Source organism: Camelus dromedarius, chromosome 1 (assembly GCF_036321535.1).
Source record: "Camelus dromedarius isolate mCamDro1 chromosome 1, mCamDro1.pat, whole genome shotgun sequence".
In the NCBI taxonomy this organism is placed as follows: Eukaryota; Metazoa; Chordata; class Mammalia; order Artiodactyla; family Camelidae; genus Camelus; species Camelus dromedarius.
Window position 1 is genome coordinate 74059446 of NC_087436.1, and position 25769 is coordinate 74085214.

At 35.4% G+C, this 25769-nt stretch overlaps 1 protein-coding gene and 1 non-coding gene across 2 annotated transcripts in view; both read right to left on the minus strand.

Moving 5' to 3' along the window:
* CCDC158 (coiled-coil domain containing 158) overlaps window positions 1-25769 on the minus strand; it is a 69616-nt gene that overhangs the window by 6837 nt on the left and 37010 nt on the right. The window contains exons 14-21 of the mRNA XM_064485521.1: window positions 25016-25205; window positions 23052-23204; window positions 20963-21075; window positions 19662-19820; window positions 18604-18696; window positions 17662-17787; window positions 5837-5997; window positions 3560-3619 (exon numbers count right to left, since the gene is read on the minus strand). Of these exons, the coding sequence (XP_064341591.1) occupies window positions 3560-3619; window positions 5837-5997; window positions 17662-17787; window positions 18604-18696; window positions 19662-19820; window positions 20963-21075; window positions 23052-23204; window positions 25016-25205 (1055 nt within the window). The remainder of the gene's footprint in view (window positions 1-3559; window positions 3620-5836; window positions 5998-17661; window positions 17788-18603; window positions 18697-19661; window positions 19821-20962; window positions 21076-23051; window positions 23205-25015; window positions 25206-25769) is intronic.
* LOC116148995 (U6 spliceosomal RNA) lies at window positions 22338-22441 on the minus strand. The gene has a single exon (XR_004132643.1). It is a non-coding gene; the product is annotated as a U6 spliceosomal RNA (small nuclear RNA).

Sequence of the window (25769 nt, forward strand, 5' to 3'; positions counted from 1 at the left end):
TATATATATATATATATATATATATATATCTACTATAATTTCTTTATCCATTCATCTGTCAATAGACATTTAGGTTGCTTCCAAATCTTGGCTATTGTAAATAGTGCTGCTTTGGACACTGAGGTGCATGTATCTTTTTAAATTAGTTTTCTCTAGATACATACCCAGGAGTGGGATTACCGGATCATTGGATAACTATATTTTTAGGTTTTTAAGGAACCTCCATACTGTTCTCCATAGTGGCTGCACCAAATTACATTCCCACCAACAATGTAGGAGGGTTCCCTTTTCTCCACACCCTCATCTGCATTTGTTATTTGTAGACTTAATAATGATGGCCATTCTGATTAGTGTGAGGTGATACTTCATTGCAGTTTTGATTTGCATTTCTCTAATAATTAGCAATGCTGAGCATCCTTTCATGTGCCTACTGACCATCTGTATGTCTTCTTTGGAGAAATGTCTGTTTAGGTCTTCTGCCCATTTTTTGGTTGGGTTGTTTGTTTATATGTTAATGAGTTCTATGAGCCATTTACATATTCCGGAAATTAAGCCCTTGTTAGTCGCACTGTTTGCAAATATTGTCTCCCAGTCCATAGGTTGTCTTTTTGTTTATGGTTTCCTTTGTTGTGCAAAAGCTTGTAAGTTTAATTAGGTCCCATCTGTTTATTTTTGCTTTTATTTCTATTGCCTGGGTAGACTGCCCTAGGAGAACACTGCTAAGATTTATGTCAGAGAATGTTTTGCCTATGTTCTCTTCTAGGACTTTTATGGTGTCCTGTCTTATATTCAAATTTTTAAGCCATTTGGAATTTATTTTTGTGTATGGTATGAGGGAGTGTTCTAACTCATTGATTTACATGCAGCTGTCCAGCTTTTCCAATACCACTTGCTGAAGAGACTGTCTTTTCTCCATTGTATATTCTTGCCTCCTTTGTCAAAGATTAACTGACTATAGATGTGTGGGTTCATTTCTGGTCTCTCTATTTTGTTCCATCGATCCATATGTTTGTTTTCCCCCCAATACCATGATGTTTTGATTACTGTAGCACTGTAGTATTGTCTGAAGTCTGGGAGGTTATGCCTCCAGCTTTGCTCTTTTTCTTCAGGATTGCTTTGGCAATTCTGGGTCTTTTGTGATTCCATATAAACTTCAGGATTATTTTTCCCAGTTCTGTGAAAAATGTCCTGGGTAATTTGATAGGGATCACGTTAAATCTGTTGATTGCTTTGGGTAGTATGGCCATTTTAACAATATTAATTCTTCCATTCTAAGAGCATGGGATAGCTTTCCATTTCTCTGAATCATCTTCAATTTCCTTTATTGATGTTTTATAGTAAGAGATGCAATCCTAATGACTCATTTAAAAATGAAAAAAACAAAGAAAAAGAACCTTTCTTAGCAATAATAAGTATTGCTTTACAAAACTGTCAGGCCCATTGAAATCAGTAAGTTGAAATAAACCACAGAGCTCTCTGTGGGTTGGGGTACTAGTATGAAAATATTATGACAGCAGTTCTCAAAGTGGTACCCTTTCAAAGAGGGTTTGTGAGGTCAACACTATTTTTATTATAATACTAAGATATTATTTTCTTCTTAACTCTCAGTCTCTCACAAGTGTACACTGGAGTTTCTCAAAGGCTCCATAATATCTGATATCACAACAGACTAATGCAGAGGCGGATATGAGAATCCAGCTATCTTTTATTAAGCCACGCATTATATTGAAAAACAATTAAAGAAGAAAACAATGTCTTCTCAGTGATTTTTCATCTGAAAAGTAGTTATTTTTCATATTTTTCATAGTTATTTTTCATGTTATTATTGTAACATGTAATATACTGTTATTTTTAAGTGAATAAATATCAAAATGTTTTACTTTTTTTTTTAATGCTTAAAATTAATTTTCCAATACTACAAATAAAAATGACCTATATTGAAAAAAGCTCTTTGGAATCCTCAGTGATATTTTTGGGTGAAAATGGGTCCTGAGACCAAAAAGTCTGAGACTATTAGGAGAAAAGCCTTGGAAAGGAAGGTCATGCTATATTGGGCGAGGAGTTTGTTCTTGCTACAGTAGGCAACAGGGAGCCTTTGAAGGTTTAGGGGCGGGGAACATAGTCTGATATGTGCCTTAGGCAGATCAATTTGAAACTGATGCATGAAAGCAATTGGAACTTGCAAGAGATTGGGGATTTAAAATATCCACACTAAACACTATAGAGGCCACCACAGTGGACCATGAGGATGTCTCAAAGGCCTATAAAGCAGTGTGATAGGATGAATAATGTCTGTCAAACATATCTGCGTCCAAATGCCAGGAACCTATGAATGTTACCTTAAATGGCACTAGAAATGTTGCAGATCTGATTAAATCAGGGATCTTGCAATAAGGAGATTACCCTGGGTTGTCTGGAGATATACCTGCATTTCTTAAATGCCATCATATAAAGAGATTTGTGTATCTCTTTATAAGAGGAAGGCAGGGCGAGATTTTACACAGAGCAGAGAATGTGACGTGACAATTTCAGCAGAAAGATTTGAGGTTGCTATGTCATGGGCTGTGAAGATGGAGGAAGTAGCCACAAGCCAAAGAGCAGAAAGAATGAAGCTCTAGAAGCCTAGAAGCTCTAGAAGAAAAAGGTAAGGAAATGGATTAATCCCAAGGGCTTCTGGAGGCAGTATAGCCTTTGCCAACATCTTGATTGGGCTCTTTTTCAGGTAGCTCAGTCCAGGTACACAGAGGCAGAGCACAGGAGTGGTTACAAGCCTGAGCTCAGGAACCAGCTAGACCTGAGTTCAAATCTGGCTCCACTGTTTACAAGCTGTATAACCTTAGCAAATAGCTTGGCAATCTGAGTCTTCATCTCTATCCTATAACAGGGATAATAGTGCCTACATCATAGATTCAATTAGACAGACTAAATGAGATTAGACTAAAACACCCAGATAATAGTAAAAATAAAAACAGCAGTAGATAGCTGCAGATATTATTAACAGGAAAAATGTAGTGTTATACACCCAAGTGAGAAGAAAATCAAAACTTGTTTCTTTTAGGCAAAGAGAAAGTAGTATTTAGAAAGATTCAAGTTCACTGAATATTGATCAAACAGCAGGGAGAGTAAGACAATATTTATAATCTGTCTTAATTCATACACTAAACAAATATTTACTGAACAGCTATTATGTGACAGGGGATATGCTCGGTACTGAAGATACAGGAATGAAGAAGTCTTTGCCTAACTGGAATTTAAACAGTAGAATTCATTTTCATATTCTTATGATATTAAGAGGGCTGTGATATCTCTATTATTTATAGGTGGTAAAAATAGAAAAGATAAAAGTAAATCTTTTTCCAGGCAGTCAATCAGTGAATAGACTCTACGACTGTAAGCAACTTGAGGACAGGGCCCATGTTTGTCTTGCTCACTGTTACGTTCTAAGGGCCTAGCACAGTGTACTGTACATCAAGGGCAACTAACAATGTTCTGAATTAAAGAACGAACAGTAGCAAAGGGGATGTTTTAAAAGTTTGGGGCTGGTCAGATCATTTCTTACCTGCTAAGAGTTTCACTTGATTTGCTGCCTTCAGTGGATTCCCTTAATGAGTTGTTGCTTCTGTTGGCAGAGGGTGGGAGAAGTTAAAGACTACGTGATGTTATTTTAACTCAGTGATAAAACAAAACTATTCTTCTGACTATTGATTTTAGACAAATGCAGATTCAAAAGAGTGAGATTGGGGCACTGGCTCTTCCAGGTGGAGGAAACAGTATGGAGAAAAGCTTGAAGACAGAAGGAAAGGAACTTCTGGGGAATCAGGGGTAGTTTGTTTTGATTAGAGCACAATGCAGGAGGAAAGCAGGGTGGTGACAAGTTAGGGAGATTCTTCAGTGCAGCCTGGGAACCTTGTATTGAATGCAGCAGACAGTGAGGAGCTACTGAAGATCTGTAAGCAGTGGCTTCTGTGTCTGACATGAGAAACAAATTAATATCAACTTTTTTCCTTTTTTGCTAAAGTCAGTTCTCAGAAGTTGCTTTGTTTATGGGCTATAGATTTCATTTCTTTATGCTCATTTTATGATTTTATTTAAAACTTCAGCTATTCAATTATTAATAAAAATAGGATTATTTTCAGTGAGGTTCTTACATGCTATATTGAGGTTGTTATAACTTCCTACAGGACCACCTTCCTCTCAAAAGTTATATAAGCTACTGTAAATATATGTAAATGTAAAAAAAAAGTCTTCCATTTTTGGAATGGCATACTATATAAATATCTTCATATGGGTAATGAAGGTAATGTCAAAGGACAATTTCCAGATTCCACGTATTTTTAGAATAATCAATTGCTCACATGTATTTAACTCTTCTTTAACTCACAACAGTAGATTTTAGGCCCCCAAGCAAATTTTGCAAAGGGCTATGGGTTACTCCTGGAGTTCATCAACTTAGAAATGCTTTTGTTCCTGAACTCTTAAATGCTTTAGGCTGAATTTTGACTTTGGTCAGAAGGTCACTTGTAAGATGACAATGAATTAACATAAATTCTCCAAAGCTAGGGACCAAATATATTCATCTTCAATACAGTCCAATATAGTCAAGCCCATCATTAGTGGTTGAAGTGATGGAAATTTGATCAAGGAAGTCACGGTAATCTGGAATGATTAGAGCTGGAGCCGAAGACTCTAATGTCTACTTCTGGCTTTGCCTCTTTGCCTCATAGGAGGAGGTGACTCAATCTATGTCTAAATTTAATCATCTGTCAAATGAGCTTAATAATACTGTCCTGGCTTAGAAGGTATATATAGAGTTATGACAAAAATGAAAGTGCTCTGTACATATAAGTATTCTTGGATGCAGTGACAATGGAATGTTCCTGACATGTGATTCAGAGACTGAAATGTTATGCTAGGAAACTGTTACTAATATTTTACTACTATTAATAATATTATTAATAAAAATAGATAAATCAAGCTAATATTTTTCTACCTCAGATTAATAAACACTAATTGAACATCTTAAGAAACTGGACATTGTTTATCTATAAGTATTATGAGAGAAAGTATTATTTTGAGATATTTGTCGTATAACTAGAAAATAAATATTACAACAATGGGTTGTTGTAATACTAACAATTGCATACAACTAGCATTATAATGCTAAGAATATAGTATACACCATATTAAAATGCTCTAAGTTAATCTAATAACAGCACATAATAAACATTTAAAACACTATTTGAAAAGAACATGAGAATCTCACTGATTTTGCAGGTATGTACAGGGAGTGGCTGGTGGACTTGTTGAATCATTTTTGGATTTGACCTTTTATTAACTTAATATAAGTCACTGGCATGAATGCCTATAGAACCAGGACTCTCTTATTAGCTTATACCTGGAGAGTTACGTAGTTCTCAGGGTTCTAGTTTTAGCTCTACCATATGTGGCTTCAGGTAAGTCCTTTTGGAACTTGTGTTTTTCTCAGTTTTAAAGTGGGATAGGTAAATAAATCCTGCTCTGTCTTGTCCCAAACAGTTGTGATAATCGAATAAGATTACGGATGTGAAATCTGTTGGGAACCATAAATTACTCCATGACTAACTTTGGGTAACACTTCGCCCTAACTTCTGAATAGAACAACTATTATTTTCTCTTGATGTCAAGTTGTTTTACTTTTGCTTAACTTCTCTACTTTCATACTGTTTTCCCCAGTGGCATCAGAGAGCCCTCCAAGTTACTGAAACCTCAGCCTCCCAGAGGTTGTCTCACGCAGACGACACAGCGGCAAACCACGGGTGAGAGAAGCCTTCCCCCTCTGAATTACACTCAGTCTTACACAGCCACATAGGAGACCCCCAGGGACGGCGTTCTCCCATCTTCCTCGGTCTTGCCCAGAGGCACGGCTGGCTCCTCGTTGATCACACTTCTCAATTCTTGGAGAAGCTGTTTCAAGTCCCTTGTTGGATCTTCCTTCATTGTGTTGTGTTTCATAGAGTGCTGAATTAAAACAATTTACAAAAAAAGGACACTTTGTTTTTTCATATTCAAATGCCATTTCATATTATAAAATTAATTTATAGAGGAAAAACAAGAGGAAATACAAAACCACCTATAATTCTTACTACTCAGAGATGATCAATAATAACCAATAAATACAGTGCTATATCTAATTTATAAATGTTTGCATACTTATATGTAAGCATATTTATAGAGTATGCAAACACAGGATCAAACTATACACAACTATTTTTAAATGTTAGTTTATTTTTTCACTTTAACAATGAGGTATGGACATCTTACCATGCTGTTAAATATTAACAACTACATTCAGGCCAAATAATTTCAATATTTCGCTTAGGGCTGAACTAATTTTATAAAAGTACAAAACTTTAGAAGTAAGGAACTCTCTAGAGATGAGTTAATCTACCCCCACATTTTACTGATTAGGAAAGAGACAACCAATATTTTCAAACTGTGTTAGCTGGTATTTGAGAACAGTATTAAAATTGTATATTTTTCAATTTTCAGATATATAATATTCCTTAATGAATATTTATAATGTAATAACATGTATCGAGGGGAATCAAATGATAGTCAGAAGTTGTCCTGTTGAGCAGGTGGACTTCAAGGATGTTCATGGCTAGAGAGGCATCAAGCATCATCAAGCAGTCTTAGGCAGAAGTATCTGTCCCAATGTAGAGTTGTACCTGCTACACAGATTGGTTGCTGAGGGATGAACACTGCAAGATTTCTGTTTTTGGGCTTTCCTTTTAGAGAGCCCATGCCAACCAAGTGTTGATATTACTGGTATAACTTTCACATTCCCCTCCTCTTCCTACTCCCACTGATAAGCCACATGAAATATCCAGCTAAAGATGTCAAGAGTTTTACCTAATTGAATGTGTGGCAAGTAAGGTCTTTCCAGTTTACTGATGGAAATTACCATGATGAGTTCAGAGTTTCATAAATTAAACTCCATTAACTTATTAAGTTTGACTTCATTAATTTAAAATATATGAAGATGTGAACCGTTTTTTTAAATAGACTTTAATTTTTAGAGCAGTCTTAGGTTCACAGCAAAAATGAGTATAAGGTACAGAGATTTCCCATATACCTGCTAATTCCACACATGCTGAACCAGTTTCTTAATCATGAATAAGACACTTGTCTCTAAGCAGATCCAATTTCACCAAACACTGGCTTTGTTCTTGCCCTGGCCCTGGTGGACATAATACCTGTTGTGGAATAAAACTTCAATAACCTTATCCTACTGCAATATTCAGTCACTTTAGTTCTAACCTTGAAATCTCAATATAACACCTAGACCTTCGTATCTTCTGCCCGTTAGAAAGTTTACTTAATAAGCTTTGTCAATTATTAAAAATTTTAATCCCTTGATATTTATTAAAAATTATCAATATAATAACCTACAAACATACAAATATGCTCCTTCTCACCCTCAGGATCATGACACTCAGGTTCTTTGAGAGTAACTGGTGCTTTGCAAGACAAAAAAGGTTGAAAAGCATTCAGCTCTAACATTTACTTAGCAATTAGTCATATTCTCTTATTGTGATTTCACCCTAATACTCTTTAAAACTTTTAAAATTTGTGTTGCTCCTCCAATTAAAATGTAAGTTTCATAGAATCAAAGACTGGTTTGATCATCACTGTATTCATATACTGCATTTCAAATAGCCCATACTTTGCCTGTGTATGAAATCACAGAAGTATCAAGTTGGAGGGATCTTGAAGATCAGTGAAGCTCTAGTCCAATCTCCAGTCAGAAGTGATGATGAATTTTCTCCATGGCCCTCCCCCCCAGTAATATATTATCTTGCTTTTGCTTGATCGCCAAAAACCAAGGTAGGCAGTTTAATTTTTATATAGCTTAATCCTTTGCAAGAAAGCCTTAAACTGAGTCTCCTCCACACAACTTCCATCCCTGGTCATAGTATTATCCTCTAAGGTCATGAGGGAACAAGTCTAACATGATAACTTTTTAGAAACTTACTTATCATTCCAACATCCCCTCCCCCATCTACACTTTCTAACACACACCCTAAGCTAGATCTCAATTCTTCTATTCTTTAAATGGCATGAGTTCATGATTTCTCACCACTTTGTGCTTCTTTTCAATAGACTCTGGTTAATCAGTGGTTCTCTTAAATGCTCATGCCCAAAAATGAAACAGAGAATTTAGGGAGAGTCTGACCAGAGCAGAAGAGAGAACTGGCTCCTTTCTTGACAGTTGTATTATTTCCATTTTCCACTATTATAAATAATGCATCAAATGAATATCTTCATGCACTTACCTTTATACCTATCTCTAATTATTTTATCAAGATCAAATTCTAGAGATGATATTACTGAATCAGAGCATTTTAGGACATCTGGTAGCTATTTTCTAGAAAAGTCATAACTAACTGATAATCATCAACTCTCCTTAGATCCATCAGAGAACTGAGGACACAGGGCAAACTGCTGCTCTCAAAACTGGAGGCAAATACACAGAATTACAACTTACTGGAGCAGAAGTCCAAGAGCAGAAATCCTCCACTGAAAACTTTAATGAATTTGCTAGAGGCTCAGTGAGAACAAGCTTAAGAATTAAAAACTCCAGGTTAGGGCCACCACATCTTTGTTTTACCTCCAGGAGCCTCATCAGATTCTCAGAGTGAAGATTGGAGAAAAATCCCCTTGTGTTTCCTGACAAGAGTAAGGGAAAAGTAACTATTCTGAAATATACTCAGAGCCTTCTGTTCTTCTTAATAAATCCAGCCATCCAGGGATAGTATCAAACCAGAGCCTAAATAACTTGGGTTTTACTAAAGCCTGACCAACTCAACTCCCTCTAGTCTTCCTGTCTCACCTAAAGGTGGTAGTGGCGGTGAGGTAACAAAACTGAGAACTTAGGAAGGTTCCACCCAAGGGGCACAGGCTCACTAAAAACCAGACCTAATTATAAGACTATACAGTGCTTCCCTGCCCACCCTCCCAGCCCTGCCAACACACACATCTTACCATGATATCAGTAGGGCTTCTGTATAATAATGAGATTACAACAAAAGAAGTACATGTCAAAGACCTTAAGAAAAAGTCTCTAAGGAAACCCAAAGACAACAGGGGAGACACAAACAAGGACACCTGAGGAAATTTTAGCCTCAGACACCTACAACTACAGTAAAGAGTAAACACAGCCCAACTCCTAGACAAAAACATAAAATCTCACACTAAAGGTCTATTTTTTCTCAGTTCTTTCTACCCAGTACACCATGTCTAGCTTTCAACAAAAAAAATCACAAGGCATATTAAAAGACAAAAAACATAGTTTGAAGAGACAGAGCAAGAATCAGAACCAGACTCAAATATGGCAGAGATTTTAGAATGACCAGACTAGGGATTTAAAATAACTATTATTAATATGCTAAGGGGTCTAATGGAAAAAGTGAATAACATGCAAGAACAGATGGGTAATTTAAGCAGAAACATTGAAATTCTAAGATAGACTCAAAAGGAAATGTTAAAAAGAAAAAAAAAACACTGTAAAGAAATGAAGAAGGCCTTTGTTGGACTCATCAGTAGGCTAGACATACCCAATAAAAGACATAGTGAGCTTGAAGATAAGTCACTGGAAACTTCTAAAACTGAGACGCAAAGAGAAAAGGATGAGAAAGATAGTGTGGAATGTAGAACTGTGGATTAATTATAAAGGTGTAACATAAGCATAATGGAGATATCAGAAGGAGAAGAAAGAAACAGAAGAAATATTTAAAGTAATAATGGCTGAGAATTTTCCAAGATTAATGACAGACACCAAGCCACAAATCCAGGAAGCTCAGAGAACATATCAAGCTGTATAAACACCAGAAAAACCAAAACAAAACAAAACAAAAACAAAAAACTACACATAGGTATATTATATTCCAACTACAGAAAATCAAAAACAAAGAGAAAAATTTTAAAGAAGCCAGAGGAAAAAAACACCTTACCTATAGAATAGCAAGGATAAAAATAACATAAGATTTCTCTTCAAGCCACGCAGAAGACAGCTGAGTTAAATATTTAAAGTATCAAGGGGAAAAAAACCCCACCAATCTAGAATTATGTACCCTGCAAAATTATCCTTCAAAAGTGAAGAAGAAATACTTTTTCAAACAAAAATTGAAGAAATTTGTTGCCAACAGACAGACCTGCTTTGCAAGAAATGTTAAAAGTTCTTCAAAAAGAAGGAAAATGATAAGGTCAGAAACTTAGATCTATATAAAGAAAGGAAGAACATTAAAGGAGGAATAAGTAAAAGTAAAATAAAACCTTTTTCATAATTGCTCTACTAGCAGTTTGTTCAAATAACAATAGAAATAATATATTTAATACAGTACATGTATTATCTATAATATATAAGAAAATTTATACATATTATGGTATGTAATACTATGCATATATGCTTACGTACAAGTGAAATGAGTAACAACAATTCAAGGGACAGGAGAGAGGAATTAGAATTATTTTGTTAGAAGATACCTTCACTATCCATGACATGGTATAGTGTTATCTGAAAGTGAATGTGAATTAGTTGTAAATGTATATTGCAATCTCTAAAAAAAAAAAAAAAAAAAGGAAAGAAAAAAAGAAAGAAAAAATAACATATGCTACAAAAGGAGAGAAAATTAAATCATACAAGATGTTCAATTAAAAAAAAAGCAGGAAAAGGCTGAAGGACAAAAACAGGAGCAAAAACAAAGGCAATAACAAAAATAGTAACAAATATGATAGATATTAATTCAGCTATACGAATAATCTTTTTAAATGTTAATGGTCTAAATTAACCAACTTAAAAAACAGAGATTGTCAGCATCCATCAAAAACAAGACCTAAACATATGTTGTCTAAAAAAACCCCACTTTAAATATAAAAACACATGTAGAGACTGGGACATTGTGCTGTACACCAGAGACTGACACATTGTAATTGACTTTAATTAAAAAAAAAAGCAAGTGTAGAAGGAAACAAAAGGTGTACAGATTTGCAAAGAAAAAAAGAAAACTGTCTTTCTTCACAAATGACATGATTCTTTATGTGCAAAATCCCAAACAACAACAGTAACAAAAAAACTTCTGGAACAAATAAGAGATTCTAACAAGGTGTCAGGAGACAAGGTTAATGTACAAAAGTCAATTGCTTTCCTACATACCAGCAATGAACAATTGGATTTTAAAATAAAAAACACAATACCATTCACATTAGTACCAAAGACATAAAATATTTAGGTATAAATCTAACAAAATATGTACAAGATCTACATGAATAACACTACAAAATTCTGATGTAAGAAAGCAAAGAAGACCTAAATAAATGGAGAGATATTCCATGTTCATGGATAAGAAGACTCAATATTGCTGAGGTGTCAGTTTTTTCCAATCTGATTTACGAATTAAATGCAATCTCAATCAAAACCCCAATAATCTTTATTTTGTGGATATTGACAGATTGATTCTAAAGTTTATATGGGAAGGCAAAACTCCAGAATAGTTAAGACAATATTGAAGTAGAGCAAAGTTGGAGAACTGACAGTACCCAAGTTCAAGATTTACTGTAATAAGACAGTGTAGCACTGGTAAAAGAAGAGACAAATAGAACAATGGAACAGAATAAAATAAAGAGCCCAGAAATAGTCCCATACAAATACAGTCAACTGATCTTCAACAAAAGAGCAAAAGTAATTCAATAGAGAAAGGGCAATATTTTCAACAAGTGGTGCTAGAACAACTGGACATCCACATGCAGAAAAAAAAATAAATCTAGATGCAGACCTTACATCTTTCATAAGAATTAACTCAAAGTGGATCACAGACCTAAATGTAAAATTCAAGACTATAAAACTCCTGGAAGGTAATATAGGAGAAAATTTAGATGACCTTTTTAGATACATCAAAAGCATAATCCATGAAAGAACAAAATCAATAAGTTGGACTTTATTAACTTTAAAAACTTTTCTCTGTGAAAGATAACATTTAAAAAATGGAAATATAAACTACAGACTGGCAGAAAATCTTTTCAAAACATGTATCTGATAAAGGACTGGTATCCAAAATATACCAAAAAAAAACCCCCAAAACAAAAAACCAACCTCTCAAAATTCAACAACAAGAAAACAATTTTAAAAGTGGGTAAAAATTTGGAACAGACACCTCCCCACAGAAAATATGTAGATGGTAAATCAGCATATTTCATTAAAGAATTTCAAACTAAAATGGTAAGATATCACATTACACTTCTATTAGAATGGCTAAAATCCAAACACTGACAATACCAAATGGTAACAAGGATGAGGAGCAACAAGAACTCTCATTCACTGCTGGTGAGACTGCAAGATGGCACAGCCGCTTTGGAGGACAGTTTGGTAGTTCCTTATAAAACTAAACATGCCCTTACTATATAATGCAGCAATCATGCTCTGTAGTATTTACCCAAAAGAGTTGAAAACGTATGTCCATGCAAAACCTGCACACAGATGTTTACAGCAGCTGCATTAATTTGCTAAAACTTGGAAGCAATCAGCTGGCTTCCAATAGGTGAATAGATAAACTGTGGTACATTCATACTATTATTATTATTCACTGAAAAAGAAATTAGTTATTAAGGAATGAAAAGATATGAAGGAATCTTGCAAGCATATTGCTAAGTGAAAGAAGCCAATCTGAAAAGACCACATACTGTAGGATTCCAATTATATGACATTCTGGAAAAGACAAAACTACAAAGACAGGATAATGATCACTGGTTACCAAAGGTTCAGGGGAAGGGAGGGAGGGATGAACAGGTGAAGCACAGGGTATTTTTAGAGCAGTGAAACTATTTTGTATAACACTGTGATGATGGATACATGTCATTATACATATGTCAAAACCCATAGAATGTACAACACAAGGAATGAACCCCAATGTAAACCACAGACTTTAGTTAATAATAATGTTTCAGTATCGGCTCATCAATCGTAACAAATGTACCACATTAATGCAAGACGTTGGTAATAGGGGAAGCTGGGGTCCGGAGGGCATGGCAAAGGAACCTATGGGAGCACTCTATATTTTCTTCTCAAATTCATGTAAGGCTAAAACTTCTCTAAAACTAAGGTCTATTAATTTAAAAAGAAAAAAAGGAAATTGTGAACTTAAGAAGCAAAAATGAAAACAAAAAGTCATATCAATGTTTATTAGTAGGGTATGATACAAGAGTGGTCATTATGCCGTGCCCTTCCCATTATCATCTGACCATTTTATAGGCAAAATTGGTAGTTTGTTTTTGCTTTAATACATAGTTACTATTATTTGTTTATAAAGAATATGAATATTTTTCATGTTTATTGGCTATATGCATTTATGTGAATTTTGTATCCATATCTTTAGTATACTTTTCTTTTAGAGTATATGCTATTTTCATCTGGAATGTAAAAACTCTCTATATTATATACGTTAACCATTTATTTATTGGGAGTATTTTTCCAGTTTGTAATTTTAATTTTTTGTTTATGGTAGTTTTGTGATTTAAGAAGTTTCATTTAGTCAAAATTATCAATCATTCCTTTAAATGTTTATAAATCTTGTAATACTTTTACTGATTCATTTTTAATGCTTCACTGTTTGATTCATATGGAACATATTTTGATTTATAACATGATCAAGATACACTTTCAGAAATTGGGAAATGAACAATTTAGAAACATTCTTTACATATGACCCTTGACTGATAAAGAAACAGCTACACACAAGCTCCACCTGAGGTCACTGGAGCCCACCAAGGACCCTGCTCTCCCTGACTCTAATCTTTGACTCTTAGGATACACTTACAGGCTATTTCTAGGGGACATACATTTTCAAGTAAAACTTCTACAAGCTTTTTGGTTTCAGGGAAAGAATATAAGCTTATACTGTTGTTAAATTTTAGGTTTATTTTGTGATTTGGTTAGCTTCCTATTACATTTGACTCTGAAGTCATTTTAAGTTAGATTCCTTTTCAACATAAATCACAAATTATATCTCTAATGCACCATTATCTTCTCCAAATAATGTTCTCTCTAATGGCTTTGAGTCCATTACAGGCAAACTTATGAGTTACGATGTAAGATAAGTAATGTCTCAGGAGAGTGTGTGCTTCTCAACTAGTCCTGCTGCCATTCTCCAAAGACAGAAAGAAGATAAATGTAAAAGCTAAAAATAAAAGCTTGATCTCATTCAGTTTGAATTAGACTACTCTATTTTGAGAATGGCTAACCATATCCATCTCCTATAATACTTATATTCCTGTCAGAAGATTATAATAAAAATGTAATATAAATAAACTATTTAGAATATAAATATATTATTTATATTGTATATTAACAATGGGTGAGTAAAAAGCAAGATGAAAGCTATAAAGTCTTGCTGAAAATCCTGCTCACATCATGGGTACTTCAGTGACAAAGATCAAACACAGCTAGTACAAATTACAGTGCATGTGTATGGAATCCGATATATAAATATATCATCCTGAAACTATTTTATTTTTATGTGCTAAAATAGCCTTTATCTGAAACACTAATCTGAAATACTTCTTCTATGTCAAGCTGTCAATTATATGTGTGTGTCTTAGGTGTTTAAGCTTGGATCAAATCACATGATACAATTTTTCTGGTTCTACCATTTTCTCACCTATTAATACTAGGGCAATCAATTGGATAATTTTTAACGCCTTTGGACCTCTGAAATGGTATAATCATTCACAAAGACCCAGCAGACTCAGGAAAAACTTTCACTGTCCCCTTAACTGCCTTAAAGAATTTAGTTAGGGAGGCTATACCAGAAAGAGAGCTATTACCAGAGATAACGTTTTTATCTGAAAGACTTACCTGCGTGTCAGGGAAAACATCTGATGACCAAACACCAGATCTTCTTATCATCATGTGAATGACCTTCCTCCCCCTCTGAAGCCCAGGCCCCATCCCGTTCCTTAGCTGAAGATGGCATACAATCCCCAAGTGCTTGACTCGCCTCGAGTCTCCCTGTCTTTGTGGAACTCCCATACATACAAATTAAGTTTGCTTTTCTTCTGTTCATCCTTCTTAGGCCAATTTAATTATTAGACCAGCCAAAGAACTTAGAAGGAAAGAAGGAAAACTTTTCCGCCCCTACACTTGGCTCATACAACAAGTTATATAGTTTTTTTCCAGAGGAGTTTGAAGGATAATTATTTCTAGATATCTAGAAAACTAAACAGAGTAAAACAATTATTAAATTGAAGGCAAAAAGTAAATATAGTCACAATTCACTGTATAGTTCAGCTAGTGAATAATATTCATTTAGTCATAATAATTTGAACACTCAGTGTGACTTAACCAAAATTTATGATACGATTATGTAGAGGGAATTAAATAGGGAAAAGAAATGTGTACGTGTATGTGTGTGTGATAAAAAGAAAGCTACATTTTAATGTTCTGTAGAAGTTCAAGGTGCTATCTAAAATTGTATGAGCAAGGAATATGAGTAGAGTTCTTCTTCTGGTACTGGTAGACCAACCCTTCTGCTCAGAATTCACTAGAAAAGTACACAAAATTTTTAAGTCTTCCTGACAACATTAGAGAGTTACTAATGCAGTAAAGAATTATGGAGCCAACACCTGGAACAAAAGCAAATCCAGAGATTGGAGGCATTTGGGGCCATTTTCTGCTGAAGCATTTGTCAATTCTAAAAGAAGCAGTTGAAAGGCTGAATGGGTGAAATGAACTTTTAGCAGAATCAAAAAGTTAGAGGGATAAAAACTGGAGCTGTATCAAAGAAGTGGAGAATAATAGGTAAACCTCAGGCTTTGGGATAAAAGCCTTAATCCAAATAATCTCAATCCTCAGATGAATTAAGGTGACACGGGACTGTTAGTGTTCTTAATTTAGCTACCATTGAGAAGCAAATACAAATCCTTCTTTCTATGAAGAAAAAAAATATCATCTAGAATCCAAAATTATCTCTGTAATTTTTCACAGCCAATGTTCAGAAGTCAATTATTTAAAAAGGAAGCAAATGATTAAAGAATGGTCCAAACACCTTAACAGACACCTTACCAAACATATACAGATACTAAACAGCATATGGAAAGATGCTCTACGGCATATGCCATCAGGGAAATGCAAAATTAAAACAACAATGAGATACCACTACCTTTATTAGAATCGCCAAAATCCAAAACACTGACAACATCAAATGCTGGCGAGCTCTGTAACAATAGGAACTCTCATTCATTGCTGGTGGGCGTGCAAAGTGGTACAGCCACTTGGGAAGACAGTTTGGTAGTTTCTGACAAAATTAAACACATTCTTACTATATGACCCAGCAAGCATGGGTTGCATGCTCTTGATATTTACCCCAAGGGAGTTGAAAACATGTCCACACAAAAACCTGCACATAGATGTTTACAGCAGCTTTATTCACAATTACCAAAACTTGGAAGCAGCTGAGATGCCCTCAGTAGATGAACATATAAGCCATGGTACATCCAGACAATAAACTACTATTCAGTGCTAAAAAGAAATGAACTATCAAGCCATGAAAAGACATGGAGGAAACTTAAATGCATATTTACTTAAGTGAAAGAAGTCAATCTGAAAAGGCTACATACTGTATCATTCCAACTCAACAACATTTTGAAAAAGGTAAAAGTAGGAGACAATAAAAAGGTCAGCGGTTGCCAGGGGTAGAATGGGGGGAAGGATCAACAGGCAGAGCACAGAGGATTTTTAGGGCTGTGAAAACACCCTGTAGCATACGATAATGATGGATAATGTCAATAATGACATATGTATAAACATTTGTCCAAACTCACTGAATGTACACCAAGAGCAAACCCCAAGGCAAACTATGGACTTCAGGCAATTATGATGTGTCAATGTAGGTTCATCCTCGATAACACATGTATCATTCTGGTGAGTGATGTTAATAATGGGGAGACTGTGCTCACATAGGGACAGGGAGTATACGGGAAATCTCTGTACCTTCCTCTCAATTTTGGTGTGAATTTGAAACTCCTCTAAAAAATAAGGTCTTGAAAAACAGAAACCAAAAAGACTAGACAAAAATATGGCTACAAACAAAGAGAAACAATGATCACAAGTCCATAGGAGATTCAGATAATGGAGTTATCACACACCAAAGCCTCTAATATTTCAACTAAAGAGAGTAAAAATGTTTTAAGAGTAATAATCTTTATACTATAAACAAGTTCACATATAGTTCATGAAGAGACAATATATAGCAAATCATTTTCATCCTGGTAGAGTACTAAATGTCCCAATAATTTGCCTTTGGCATTTGAAGTGATGTTTATTTTAGCTATCTCAACATTTGCTTTGTAATCTGAAAATGCTTATGATGGAAAATAATGAATATAGGCTATTAAATAATTTACTTTAACAACTATTGTTAACATTAATCCTGAGTATTTCATGTTCGTTTTTCCAGAGAAAACACCAAACAGGGAAGAAAACTTTTTTGTTCATCTCGTCTATTTAAATCTAAAATTGAGAAACTGAGAATGTCACAACTATAGATGTATTTTTAAATGATATTCTTCTCAACTTAAAATTATTTACATAGTATCCCATTTGCATCATGGACTACACGACTAGGTACTTACATGAGACAGGAAGCTGGCTGTAGACTGGGAAGATGGTACATTAGAATGGGAACGGGCAGCAGATGACGACTGTAGAAGGCGTGGTTTCACAGAAGAATTTGAAGTGTATCCAGGGCCCTGAAGTTCCTGGAAGACAATATATATGTGAGCAAAATAACTGTCAACCTACACTTAGAACTGTGAAATCAAAATGTACTTTTATAAACATCATTTCAGTCTTACATATTGAACTTCTACAAAGTTTTAAGCCAAAGTATTAAGCAAGATGATTCTGGATGTATGTTACTCTTTGGGGAAGAATCATGACCTTAGGAAGATGCCTTCACACTTCTGATCGATAAAAGTACTTCAGATGTGAAAACAGGTCTCGGATGGGATGCACTGGATTCTAACTTTGCCAAGATTCCACCCTAGTTCTGGCATACTACTGAATGAGATCCACCCACCTAAGGAGTGCTCTTGCCTGTGAAAGTATCCAGTATTGAGACTTCAAAGTATGTATGCAACTTTAAAATACACTCAAAAAAACAAACATATATTTCAGTGGTAAATGTACAATTTTTAAAGAAGATGTGTTTTGTCATGCAAATTACATCATGGTTGTTATGCTCCAAACAAGCCAAACATACTCTCACTTCAGGCCTTGCTTGACCCCCTTCTGTATGCAAACCTCCAGTTCCCCAAGGTAGGTACTTCTGTGTTTCCCTCACTCATTATAACTTAACATAAAGCATGGTACTTCAATTTGTTACTATATATGAAAAGGATAGGTATAGTGTATAACAATGTTTGTACAGATTTTCTAATTGCTAACCTCAGATAATGTTAAAAGTACACCTGAATGTATCTAATACATGAAGAAAATATAAAGGTATATCAAACAAAGGCATAATTTTTGCTTAAACTACTATTTATGATGAAAAAAAAAAAAAAAGACCTTACTTTTACATCCAAAGTGTGTTGCAGTTTTAGGCGCACAGATTCTTGTTCCTGACGTTGTATTATGTCTTGGCATTCTGCAAACTGCAAAGATGCCTACAATCAAGCAACCACATATGGTTTGTCCTCCATTCTTTATGCAGTTTTATTTTATTAACCTATAAATGCAGTCACGATCTCTTCAAGGAAAGATCCCCCATTCTTGGCACACTCTTACTACATTTATCTATTGATTTATCTGTTTTATTCAGGAAACAAAGAGTAAGTGGAGGCCATGTCTTTATCCTCTGCATCCCCAGCATCTACATGACATTTAGTATGTGGAGAGCACTCAAAAGAATGGAAAATTAAGGATGAAATGAGCAAACAGTTTCAGCAATGTAAACACATCTGCATAAAGATAACCATAACTCAAATTCAAGTCAGTATATCATGTTCTAAGATCTAAGTTTGCATAGGTGGAATCACAGATTGTTTTCTGTCACTATGAAGGCTCTGATTTTTCAAGAATAAAGGACTAGTTCTGGTATATTTTTAGGCTTCCAGCGTTTTCAGGTGACACAAAAAGAGATTTACTCCTCTACAGCTAATGGCAATGACAAAAATATCCTTCTCATGATTTAAGCTGTGTTTTCTGCCTGTACTTTCTGGACCCCACAAAGTGCCAGACATTAGCATCACTTTATCTTTTCATTGATAATATTAATAGACTGTATTCTACCTAGCATTCAAGTCCTTCCTGATGGTAAGTTAGATTGGTGGCATTTTTAATTATTCAGACCATGAAGGATACCAGGAGCATATGACTTCTTATATCTCACTGTTCTTGTGACTGTGTTAGCCTGAAAAAAGACAATTTTGTAAAAAGTATGCATCACGACTATGTTTTTAAAGCTCAGCCTTCTCTATAAGATAAAGTTTTTCCTTGTAGGACATGACTGGGATACAATATAATTTGACAGATTTGGCTCCTATTAACATAGGGCTTTCATCCAGAATGATTCTACTTAGTTAATAACTATTTAGTTGATAACTACTTAATATATTTAGCTAATAACCACCTTATCAAGAGCAACTTCCATATTAGCAACCTTTTCTTTCAAACGGCGTTCCTGAGATTTCAGGACTTCTAGCTCTCCAGCCATCTTGTTTTTCTCTGTTACAACAGTACTCAATTCCTGGCTTAATTTTGTCTTCTCTTCTTTTAGAAAATGCTTTTCCTACAATTATAGAGAAGCAAATATCAGAAATAATATGCTGATGTAGATGCTGAGGTGTGATGGAAATATAAAACTATTACATAAATATCTGAACTATAGTTTAATTCATATGCCATTTAATTGCTTCTGAGTTGAAGTTGGGAGCTGCTAGAACTGTTACCATGTACTATCTCATTTTAATCTGTACTAGTATTATTACTTCTTTCTAGGCTTAATAGATCTTTGAAAAAAACCTACAAAATACGTAATAACTATGTTGTAGTAAAAAGAGACAGTGTTATGGTGAACTGAGATTGGGTAACCATATACCAAATCTATTGAAACTTGTTTAAATGACACAAGAGATTTAAAGAAGATGCATTTATTTAAAAGCTTTGTGGGCTTTCTATTTTGTTTCCAGGATGAATATTCATGTCACAAATGCCTACTATAGACCCTTTGTCATAAAAAGAAATAGGACTCACAGTTCCCACCCTCAAAGTCACTATGGTCCAGTGATGAGAATGAACTTGCTGATAAACTTATGAAGAATCTTTGGTGTTCAACAAAATTTCATTAATACAAGTTCATTCCTTTAAAAAAACATCATGAAATAGGGAGGAAAAAACAAATGCATAGCAGCCAAGTTAAAATATAGACCTGAACTTACTGAGTCTACATTTCTTTAAATATATATTATTTCAGAAAGAAAATGCTTAATATAAATAAGGAAATAGGGTATCACAACTGTAATAACACATTTTGGATGCCAATAATTTTTCCTTTTCTGCTTAGTTAGGTAGAAGAGGGTGCACAAGGAAAGAAGGATTAACTTTTCAAGCTGCCTCCTTCCTGTCTGAGGGAATGTCATTGAGCTTTGATGAGTGCCTTCCTTTAGTGGGGGCAGGCGTCTCTAATTATAGCAGCAGCGACCTCTTAACGTAAGTACACTCATGGAGGATGAGGGTCAGCCCTGCTTTAGGTTCCAAATAGGCAAATAATGGAAAAACAAGAAAAGAGCAAATTTAGGATAAAAGAAAAGGAGGGGAGAAAAAAATAGGAAAGAGCAAAAACAAAGGAAATAAATAAGTCCATATGATGACGGGTATGCACAAATGTATGTACATATTTGTTAATATTTAGCCTCATTCTAAAAAAGTTACCTTGTTTGCATTTGTCATTGCCTCTTCCAAAAATTGTATCTTGCTCTGAAGGGCATCTATCTGACCTCTTTTAGCTGTGATTTGCTTTTGCATCCCCATTGCCACTTTCATAGCTGGAAAAAAAGGAAGCAAACTGTGCCTTAGTTTTTAAAGTTTCCAAATTTTGAAAGGTGACTATAATATGATGGTCAAACATTATGAGAAAGTGACAAGTGAGATTCCACCAAGGCACCTGGCCAGTTTCAAGGAAGTGTTCATTAAAACGGCCTTCAGATTTCACAATTTTGGGATATAACAATTTTCAGCAATTACTCAGAGATTTTGAGCCAAGAAATGTATATATGAGATGATGTTTCGTGATTTCTTGCTGTAATTAATTTCATTGACCATCGTAATTTGCCATAAATCCAACGTAAATAACACTGACCAAATTCACACTTACACATATAGGAAATATACACACAAAAATATATAGTCATATAATAAATAATGTATATAATATTTTTACTGAAGTAATTTTTCTAGAAATTCATGTATAAAATACCACACAAAACTACTATTAGTGATCTTCTGAAAGATTCCAGTGATATCACAAACCATTCAATTTCCAGTCTCATGGATATTGTCATGTGCTTGGAACTCAGTGTTTCAATGGTCAAATTGACAATATAAGCATATATGTGATTATTTTATTAAAACTGGTGAATATTCTAGACAGGTAGTAGACACTGAATACTTAAGACATGGCAGGCCACTGGAAGGATAAATAAAGCTCAGCCTTGCTTGGAGAGTCAGATGATCCTATGTTGTTTCTTACAGTCAGCTGAGAAACAGGTTTGAAAATGCCACTACTTTGAGTCAGGTCCAGGTCCGGCTTAGAGGTTAAGAAGAAAAAGCAAACTTGCCACTCTTTAAAAACAAACCACTGAAGGATGAAAGGTCTGACTTCTTGGTAACAAGATGCAGTTCCTATAGCTAAACTGTCAGAAACAGGGTTAGTACAGGCGCAGTGCATTGACTTATTACATCAAAAGCCTGGCATCATTTGCTCACCACTCTGAAGAATTCTGGTCTGATTAAGTGGATCATAGCTGGCCTTCAAAGGTAATTTTCTTGATAATCTTTTTAATTTTAAGATGATTTTAACAATGAAAATACATATTCAACAGCAAATACAGGATTACCTGCTTAGTTTAATAATTGTAATGTGACTGGGGCAGTTTTGGAGATGCCTGGAGGGCACTGAGGAAAGGACTCTTTCTGGTGGAGGAGGGAGGAGGGAGCAGACTCCAAAGGGCCTCCTGAGTGCCCTTGCCAAGCCCCATCATTTTCTTGGTGTTAACCAGAAAAGAAAGAGCTGAACCTCTAAGAACCACACAAAATATGGATGCTCTAAGAGTCTGTGTGCCACCTTGGTGCAGGGGCCATGATAATCTTTTCAGTATCATTCCAATTTTGGTACATAGGCTGCTGAAGCAAGTACAAATATAACATTAAGATAGAAAAATGTAGCCTTTAGTTTAATATTATATGAATAATACAAAACAGCAACTAACCTTTTCTCTCTGAATTAATATGGGCAGTAAGGTAAAAGGGAACAGGTGTAAGTGGTGAGAAGGGACCCTTCATCCTATTAGTTCAAGTCCCAGGGCTCCTTTCCATTTTTATCTCAGAGAAGGAATCAGGAACTGACAATTAGCCACAGATACATAGTTTATGTAAATAATGAACATGTGAAAAATAAGGGGTTGAATGAAAATTATCTGTAACCTATATTTATATCAACACTTCCTTAAAAGCAATTAATTGGCATTTATGGACGTTGAGGTCTGTTAGAAATTACTGAAATAGCTACAGAAAAGGAAAGATTCAGATACTTTAGGATTAAATTAAGCACATGACAATCCCCCCCACAAAACTGAGAACTTTTGCTACGTAACACCCATCACTGACAACTCTTGTATGTCTCTCACATCATGTCACATTGATGTCACTGAAGAGGTGAAAGGCAGTGTATCTGGGCTTGTGTTGTAATAAATTCAGACCTAGGGAATTAAAAACAAAAGGAAAAACTTCTGCTAAAGCGTACCGTGACCATCAGATCCTTCCATTGACTTTAACGTATTTCTTGTTTGTTCTAGCTCAGACTGTGCAGATTTTAACTGCATCTTCAGCTTATTTGTAGTAGTTTCCATTTCTTCACTTTTGTTTCGAAAATTCCTTTTTAAGACTTCATAGTCCTCTGTACAACATAATAATCAATCATAGACAGTTACTTTTTTCTAAGCCATTGTTATAAAGTGTATTTTATTTGTAATTAATGATCAGAATTTTAGAGCTGAAAGAAACTCCATTTAGTTACATCATCATTTGTTACAGAAATTAGATGTACATACACATTTCTAGGAATCTAACTTTTTTTAATTTGCTTGGGTGGGTCTTCTTTTCCTTTCCAGCCGGTGTAATTGGCTCACATCTATTTCATCTTGAGCCTTTTTAGATAGTCATATCCACCACAACAGTAGGTGGATGAACCTCTATCTGTAGGTAGAGGAATCTCCATGACATGATGAGTAACCTGAGGCTGCCTTGTGTCTTATCTGATTTTTCATCTCCAGTAACTATCAAAATACCTGATATTCGTCATTCATATACAAGAATACACACACACTTATTCAATTATCTATTTATTTATATTTATATTTTTATATGTCATCGACAGATTTACATATAAAGGAAACAAAAAGAACCAAGACCTCTCTGCTGAGATCTGACTCTGTCTGTCCAGATATTTCCACATGGATGTCCTGGTGCCCCCAAATCAAAGGTCTCCACTGACTACATGTCTCGCCCTCCTGCCTGCAAGCCCCCCCCCACCTCCTGGTTTCCTTCTCTCAGGTGCTAGTATCATTGTTTTCCCTGTACTGCAAATTTAAAACCTGAAACACATACAGCCCCTATGATAATTAAGTACCATTGATTCAATCTCCAAAAATATCCTTAATTCTTTTCTCGCCTCTCATTCTCACTGCCACTGCCTCAGTTCAAGTTCTCATCATCTTTGCCTGGGACCACTGCAAAATCCTTAACTGGCTGGCCTCTGTCCCTTAAGGCTTGCCTTTCTTTTTACCTGCTGACACTGTCCTTCTAAAATGTAAATTTTATGACAACAATCTCTCATTTAACACCTTTGCTGGCCCCACACTGTCTGGCTCTACCTATCTATTCCGCCTCATTTCTTAGTCCTCATTCCTTTCACTTTTACTCCCACAAATACTTCTGAGGTCGCATTATATTATTTCATGCCTTCACACTTCTGCTCATAATGTTCTCTCTGCCTGGACTGCCCTTCTACCTCTTTTTCACCTGCCAAATTCCTTTTCCTCCATCAAACTTAGTACAGATGTCACCTCCTACCGGAGGCTGATTCTCCACCCTCTGCTACATCTGCACCCAGCACACGTCCACTGTGCCTCACCCACTGTACTATAACCCGTTTACACAGGTCTGCTCCCACCTAGCCCGGGGCCTCACTATTGTCTCCGGGCCTGCCAACATCTGGCAACGTAAATGCCCACGAACCACTTGGGGGTGTGTGTGTGACGTAAACGATACCTATACCACACTGATGGTGAACTAGGAGTGTTTCATTTTAAAATGTAAGGCCTTGGGTTTCTCTGTTTTAATACATTTGCATAAATTTGCATAAGTATTCACACGTGCTGCTTCATTATCAAACTTCTAATCAAAGCTATTTGACTCAAAAGACTCAAAGTTTTCATTTCCCTCACCCTTCTCTTGGAAACTCAGTAGAGAATTTCACAGACTCTGAGGGCTGATTGAAGTGAATGGTTACTAAGTGCAAGAAACAGAAGCACTTCAAGGAGAAGAATCAGGATTTGGTGATGAAATATCTCCACTGGGGCAGCACGATTTTCCATGTTTGTAATGTGGGAAGAGGAATCATTTTTTTTGCAACAGTCCTAGTATCCACCCTGAACCTCACTGAGAGCACTCCTATTCTTTAGCAGAATTTGAACGAGAGTAACATACCTGTAAGACTGTTTAACTCATTCCTACTAGTTTTCACCTCACTTAGTAAATGATCTCTCTCTTGTTTGATGTCCTTCACTGCACGGAGCCGCTCAGAGCCTGCATTCACCAGTTTCACTTTTTCCAGCTCCAAGTCACTCACTCTGGCCTCCAGCTCCCGTATCTTTGCATCTTTTTTATCTTTCAAAATCTAAATATAAGTATAAAAACAAAAAACAGAGTAAGAAACAAAAAAATGTATATAGTTAGAACTGACATCATATTAATATCCTACCAATATTTAATATTTTTTCACTATTTTCCAGGATATCGAATTTATATTTTATTATAAAGCAGCAATAGTTAAGTGGAAACACAAAAGGAATAGTTTACCTTTCTTTTAACCTTAGATGTCATTTCCCAGTATCACTGGCCACAACCCTTCATTATTCCTGTTCTATATATTCATTCATTCAAAAAAATGCACTGAGCACCTGTTTTGCGCCAGGCCTGCTCTACATGTGGTGACAGCGTAGTGGGCGAGGCTGGCGAGGCCCTAGGGGAGTGCCTGCTTGAGCTCTGCGCTCAGGCGCCTCCCTGTCCTTCCCCTGCCCTGGCCGTCTCTAGCCGTAAACAAAACAATGTCCCTGTCCTCTTGGGGCTTTCACATTCTAGTGAAAGACAGACTGACAACAACAAATACTTAACAGCCAGATAATAATAACAGACAAACAAACAAACAAAAAGAATAAAAAGGTGAGGGGGTAGAGAATGA